Raw genomic sequence first — 7515 nt, forward strand, 5'->3', positions numbered from 1 at the left:
GGTCTTCAGATTTTCAACCTCCAGGGTACTTTGTTAAAAATGAGCAGGGTTTGTACGAAGACTAGACTTCTGTGTGTCTCCATGCCCTTTGGAATATAGATAACAGAGGCTAAGGGCTTGGATCACGGGAAGACTATAATATGGTTTGATCACCTCCCTTTTTGACAGGTCTTCATTCACTTATAAGATATTTCCTAAATTCTGTCACTGTGCCCAGCATTTGGCTTGAGGCAAAATGTGGGTCTGTTTCAAATGTCACTCGGAGGAAGACAAGACATGCATGCACCTTAAACTAAATAGTAAACAAGGCAGTAGAGCCGGAAGGATACTTGGTGGCATGTGATGTTTTGCGAATTTGACTGCTTAAAGTCTCTCACTTGACACTAGCGAGTCTGTCGGGAATTCTTCTCTAAGCTGTAAAACTGAGAGGACCCGTCGAGCCAATTCCTAATGAGCATAGGCAACGCAACCCAGTTCTTTAAAAGAGCCGAACTAACTTGACCCCAGCGAGCCACCATAGGGAGTGTTTGCCCCGGCGTGGAGTCGTTAGGCCGTGAGGGACCTGCATCATGTGACCAGTAACAGCCTCCCGATTGGCTTTGCTCCTCTCTGGGCTACTCCCCACCCCCATTGAGTGGGATGGAACGAGAGGTTGGGCGCATGCGCAGTGCCTGGATTTCGCTGGCTGCCGGGAGTGGAACGGTGGGGCTGGCGATAAACAGGCTGTGGCTAGGAGTAGGGGGAGGGGGCGTTCGCTCTGCCGGGACTCCTCACGCCCCCTTGTTGCTTTAAGTGTGGTTTGGTGTGGACCCGGGGTCCCGGCAGCCAGCTGAAGCCTATTCCATTGTGAAAGGGAAAAGCTGCTCCCGCGGAAAGCGGTTCAAGTTGCAGGGAGGGTACGAGACGTGGATTGTCCCCATGCCAGACCAGTGGTGCGGCCCAGAGCTGGTCCCGGAGCCTGCCCGACGTGTCTGAGAAAGGCCTTGGAGGGGCGGGAAGGTGGCTGTTAGAACGCAGTTTTTGTGAAGACGGGAAGGTTGGACTCGGAGAAGAGGAAGAGCCGGATTGAAAGGGAGTGAGGCCACTGAGGGGGAGGGGGCTGCCAAGATGGCGTCGGCCTCTGGGCCGTCGGCGGCCGGGTTTTCATCCGTGGATCCCGGGGGTCCTTCCTGCACCTCGTCCTCAGGTAATCAGGGCGGGGCGTGGACTGGGGGCTGATGGCGGCCGTGCGGTGGGAGCAAGAGCGAGACCTGGGAGGGCACCTGTAGCTGGGGATGTCCGAGAGTTGCCGGTGAGGAAAACAGGGTTCTAAATAGGCTTTCCGAGTGGGCAGGGGGTTCTGAGGAAAAGACGGGTTTAACTGAGGAAAGGGAAGCTATCAAAAACGTTGTCTGTCTTGGAGGAGGCCGAGTTGAAGACTTGAAAGAAGTAGGGTCAGGAGGGGTGGAGATGGACCGTGGGGATAGGAGGGGAACAGCAGGGAAATCGAAGGGAGTAGAGAAGAGTAAAGTGAATAGAGGCCTTACAAATAGGAATTACTTAGTGTGAGAGGCAGGTAGAATCCCAGTTGGTTCTGGAGTTAATTGAAAATGTAGAAGAGAAGTCTTGGAATTGAAGAGTGATGGGGTGCTTCCGATCGCTGGGGGTTGAGGGAATTGGGAGTTTTGTTGGGGGTGGGAGTTGATGAAAACGTCTTTTTCCCTGGAGATTCCCCCTAATGCGTCATTCCTTTTCACTGCGTGAACTCCCCTTTCTCTCCCCTCTGCCTCCCCCGAGGGCGCTCCCACAGACACATTTTATCAAACATCCTCCCTTGATGACTCCTAGCTCTAGACTGACCAACTTTGGGAAGGAATGGGCAGTATTGAAGGAAGACTGAAGAATGTGGAAAATTAGGGTTAAAATACCCAAAAATTAGATGGAGAAGGTGGAGTGATGACATCTGGAGTTGCAGTGGAGGCTGAGAGGGGTGATGTTGGTAATGAGGGGGGCGGCTCTGGGTGTTGGGGGACGTTGCATAATAGGAAATAGACTGGAAGAATGCTTAGGTGGCATCAGGAAAGCGGCCCGTAGAGAAGAGAGCCAGGCATATCGCTCAGAGCAGGGGAGCAGCTATTGAAGATGGAGAAAAGCTACAGATGGTGTGTGGGAGGGAAGATGGGTGGTGGTGTTGTGTGTGTGTGGGGAGCTTGAGTCAGAAACTGCTCTAGAGCTTCCATCAGAAACGTCTGCTGTTCCGTAGTGACTGTTGCCTCCGCACTGAACTGGATGGGCCACCAGAGGTTGGATGCTTTACTCGAGCTGCTGACACTTCCTTAGACCGGAGATTGAGTTCTTGCCATTTTGAATTGGCTAAGTAGAGGGTTCCACCTTTCACATTCCAGCTCAGTTGAGTTAATACTAGTCACAAATATCTTCTTCATAAGCTGCAGTTTTATTTATGTACATCTATTTTTAGTTTCTTGAGAGGTAATTTTTGCCTTTCTTGTAAAAGCATTAGAGAGCCAAAGCAACTCATGTTGCATGTAAGTGTGAAGAAGGATAAAGTAAAAATGACATATATATATAGTCTAGAGGCCCAGTGCATGAAATTTGTGCAGGGGGTAGGTCCCTAGGCATGGCTGGTGATCAGGGCCAATCGGGGCCTGCCTTCTCCTGGCTGCTGGCTGCTGGCCAGTGTCTTCCTTCATTCTGCGCTGCCCCCTGCTGGTCAGCGCACATCATAGTGAGAGGTTGAACTCCCAGTCTTTCGAACTCCTGAGGGGACAATTTGCATATTAGCCTTTTATTATATTATATATATACATATATATATATATATATATATATAGTAGGCCCTTAATTTAAAATCTTTTTTCCCCCTTCAATCCAAGAAAGAAGAATGGTCATGTGTGGTCCTTAAATTTCTTAACTATTAAGTCAGGTATTTTCTTTAGAAACTGGGTTATTTTTTTGTTTTTTTTTTAACCAGGTTAATCTTAAAAGCCATGTGTTTATATCCCAGAATCTGACTCAGCCTCCAGCTCAGGGAAGTATTGGCCAGGTGGACAGATCTAGGAGTAAAAGGAAGTATTTCTTTGTCTCTTACTGATACATTTTCCTCCTCTTCCATCTCTACAACTTCAGATAGTCCTGTCTTTTTTATTTATTGTTTATTTACTTATTCATTGATTTTAGAGATAGCGAGGAAGGGAGGAAGAGAGAAAAACATCAGTTTGTTGTTTCACTTATTTATACAGTCATTGGTTGATTCGTGTATGTACCCTGCCACGAATCAAACCTACAACCTTGACATATCAGGATGGCACTCTACCTGGCCAGGGCAGTCCTGTCTTTTTTAGATGTCACTATTTGATATTTTTGTATGTTTTTTGCCAGATCCTAAGGCTTGCAGTTAGTAATTCAGATCGTATAAATGTTTTTTACTATTGTGCTTTCACCAGAAAATCTAATACTAGGTTTCACAACCTTGACTACTATGTTGATATCTGAAGTCAAGGTGTAAAAATGTCCAAAATAAATAACTTTAGAGTCCTTTTTTGTACTTAACGTTTTTTTACACCCGTCTTCTCTGCTTCTTTGGCAAATATTGAAACAGTTGGATTAAGAAATTAAGAAAAATTCTGTTCATAAACATTTTTAAATAATTTTTATTGATTTCACAGAGAAAGGGAGAGAGAGATAGAAACATCAATGATGAGAGAGAATCATTGATTGGCTGCTTGCACATCCTCTACTGGGGATTGAGCCTGCAACCTGGGCATATGTCCTTGGCTGGAATTGAACCCGGGACCCTTCAGTCCGCAGGCGGATGCTCTATCCACTGAGCCAAACCAGCTAGGGCACATAAACATTCTTGAAAACATTGTGTGCAAATTCGCAATGTTGACTTTTTCTGCAACATTGCCTTTTGTGTATCTGCATTTTCACTTAGGTTTGGGCTTAGCAAATTTAATGTAGTACAATATTTCATTTTAAGGATATGTTTTTGAAAAGTATAGGATGTTTGATTCTGATGCAAAAGAGGCTATAAGAATCAGTTTTATTTGTGATTAGAGGATAGTGGTGTTCTGGATGGTACCTGAAGAAATATAGGACATTGGCAGGAATAAGTGGTGGTTTATGATTTCCTAAATTGTTAAAAGCTGGAAATTCAAAGAAATGATGTGTGTGTGTGTGTGTTAACCATCCTAAAACCAATTTATTTTTCTAGATGCTTAGCTGAATTCACTTAAATTTTGGTGAAACTCTGAATTCTAAAACTAAAAGTAAGATTGCCTGGCACTGTTGAAAATGGATACAAAATAAGTGTCAGGGTTCAGGGCAGAATGGTGTTTTAAATAAGCCACTTATAACCGTTGGAGGCTCAAAATCTGTTGGCCTTCAAATTAGGAAGGACAGGTGATTTAAAACAGTTGTTCCCTGCCAGTATTAACCCCTGTCTTGATTATTTTGCCATTAAGTCAGAGCTTGTCTTTTATGCTGACAAATGAAATGCCAAGGGTAGAGCAAACCATATACTCTGAGTGATGTTTGACATCTTTTCCCATTGGTGTAATTACCATGTTTGGATTTTGGGGGAAGCAGTTATAAATTAATATCAGCTTGCAGTAGCCATCAGCGTATTCTTGCTCTTAAACTTTGATTGTTAATAAAAGGTGATGCAGTTTGCCATCTAGTGTCAGCTGTTTGGAGAGTAAAAGAAATTTATTCCTTCTCTTCCTTTGTCCCCATACTCATTTGGACAGTGGTGGCACCACTTAAAAAATAAAATCAGCCCTGATAAAGTGCTGTTGACAGTGTGACCATCTAATTTGACTAGTCCATCAAAAACTTGAAATTCAGCCATTGAGTCCCCTTTTTACCACCATGAAGGCAGTAAAGTATTTCTGTTTTTGAGAATTGATTTGAAGTCAGTGGAGGAGTTAGAAAGTAAAGTTAGAATGCTAAGGTGTACACTGCACCCCTGAAATAAGAGCTGTGTGATAAAATCACGTGACTCTCCAAGAAAAATAACTTGAAACCTTAGAAGATCATGAACTTCTAATTCCTTTTGATTCACACCAGAACGTTTCTGAAATTGTCATCCTTATGACATGATTTTATCATAAGCACAATGATTTGGAGATAATTTTATAGCTTCTTTCCTGACTTTTTCTTAACTACTGAGGGAAACCTTAGAGGACACAGGATTGAAGCATTTTTAAAAAATATATATATTTTATTGATTTTTTTTTACAGAAAGGAAGGGAGAGGGACAGAGAGTTAGAAACATCGATGAGAGAAACATCCATCAGCTGCCTCCTGCACACTCCCCATTGGGAATGTGCTTGCAACCAAGGTACATGCCCTTGACCAGAATCGAACCTGGGACCCTTCAGTCCGCAGGCCCACGCTCTACACGAGTGAGTAAACGGAAATTTGGGAATGTAAAGATAAAACAGACTGTCATGTAGTCAGAATATCTCTAAGTTCTATTCGGTTGATATTTTGCAAGGAGGAAGAGATTCTTTCTTTTTAGGGGGTTTTGACCACCCCACACCCTCCTTTTTTCTTTTGTCCCCTTGGTAGATTCTGATATCAGAATGTCATTGTTTTGTGTCTTTTTTTTTAGAGAGGGGGGAGTAAGAGAGAGAGAGAGAGAGAGAGAAACATTGATGTGAGATGTTGCCTCTCCCATGTACCCCGACTGGGCCAGAGACCTGGGTGGAGGATTTAGCCTGCAACCTCAGCATGTGCCCTGACGCTGGAATTGAATCTGCAACCTTTTGGTGTATAGGACACAGATGAGCCACGTGGCCAAGGCAGAATGTCATTGCTTTTGATCAGTTATTTATTTCTGCCATGGTTGTTTAAGCTTTTGAATATCAAAATAGTATGTTTGCTTGTTACTTTCTGTGTGCTGTTCTGGGTTGATATAAAACCCTTCTGATTAATAACTTTGCTTAGATATGTGCTAGCTACTAGCTATTACATAAAGCCTGTTTTCCTTTGATAATGGAAGCTGTAGCCTGTGAAGTGAACAACAGAGATAACATTAGGTCAAAGACAGAACTGGAGAGAAGGAAGGTGGTTATTTTATCATTTAAGCTATGTATTTCCTAAGATTTGGGGCTATTCTTACTTGACATAAAGAAAGCAACAAGACCAAAGTTGTCATTCTCTTTTCTTTTTACTGGACATATTTTCTTGATCAAGTATAAAAGTATACTTCAGGAAGTATGCTATTTTCTGATAGCCTGGCAGAGGAATCTCTGTTTCTCTCTGTTCCAAACATCAGCAAAACATTCAGTCTCAGAGTGGACTGATGGTGTTTCCTAAAGGAAACCCCTTCCTAGCCCATTTCCCGTATTGGACTTCACTTCTCCACTCTTTACTATGAAAAGAGAGCATTGTTTAGTTTCTACATATGTGTTTATATCTCTTATGAGCTTCTTATTGTTTTTTTAAAAAAAATACATTTTTATTGATTTCAGAGAGGAAAGGAGAAGGGGGAGAGAGAGAGAAACATCAATTTTGAGAGAGAATCATGGATCAGCTGCCTCCTGCACGCCCCACACTGGGGATTGAGCCCGCAAACTGGGCATGTGCCCTTGACTGAATTGAACCCGGGACCCTTCAGTCCACAGGCCGACACTCTATCCACTGAGCCGAACTGGCTAGGGCCTTATTGTTTCTTTTAACTGTTTTCTGTGAAGTGAACTTATTTTCTCAACTCCTCCATATTTTTAAACTTTTTCTTCAATCATTTTTCTTCTGTGAAATTTCGCTTTGTTCATTTGTAATGACTGTATACAATATGTATTAATTGATAAACATTTGATTCTTAGAAAGTCTCCTTATTGCTGGAGTCTGGAGTCTGAGGGAGATTTTGGCAAAAAGAGAGGAAGGCAGGTTCCTAGTAGATAGTTCAATACGTTATTATTTGCCTTATATTTTTCTTTTTTTGTTGTGGTTGTTAGTCCTCACCTGAGGATATTTTTTACTTTTTAAAAAATATATTGTTACTGATTTCAGAGAGGAAGGGGAGAAGGAGAGATAGAAACATCAATGATGAGAGAAAATCATTGATCAGCTGCCTCGTGCACACCCCACATTGGGGATCAAGCACTCAGCCCGGGCATGTGCCCTGATCAGGAATCAAACCGTGACCTTCTGGATCATAGGTTGACACTCAACCACTAAGCCCTGCCCAGGCAGGGATCAAATACTTGATCCTTCTCGACCCTGCGGTGTGCAGACCAATGCTGTAAATACTGAGCCACACTGGCCAGGGCAATATGGAATTAATCCAGAATAAACACTGCCCCAAAGGGTCAGTGATGTTGACTAGGCTAAAGCAGTGGTTCTCAACCTGTGGGTTGCAACCCCTTTGGCAGTCGAACGACCCTTTCACAGGGGTTGCCTAAGACCATCCTGCATATCAGATATTTACATTACAATTCATAACAGTAGCAACATTACAGTTATGAAGTAGCAACGAAAATAATTTTATGGTTGGGGGTCACCACAACA

The 7515-nt window shown here is 43.2% G+C and overlaps 1 protein-coding gene across 1 annotated transcript in view; it reads left to right on the forward strand.

The window, feature by feature from the left end:
- Window positions 1-657: 657 nt before the first annotated feature.
- PIP5K1A (phosphatidylinositol-4-phosphate 5-kinase, type I, alpha) overlaps window positions 658-7515 on the forward strand; it is a 37108-nt gene continuing 30250 nt past the window's right edge. The window contains exon 1 of the mRNA XM_015558689.1: window positions 658-1186. Coding sequence (XP_015414175.1) covers window positions 1108-1186 — 79 coding nt within the window. The 5' untranslated portion in view covers window positions 658-1107. The remainder of the gene's footprint in view (window positions 1187-7515) is intronic.

The sequence above is a fragment of the Myotis davidii genome, unplaced genomic scaffold (assembly GCF_000327345.1).
Source record: "Myotis davidii unplaced genomic scaffold, ASM32734v1 scaffold653, whole genome shotgun sequence".
Taxonomy (NCBI): domain Eukaryota; kingdom Metazoa; phylum Chordata; class Mammalia; order Chiroptera; family Vespertilionidae; genus Myotis; species Myotis davidii.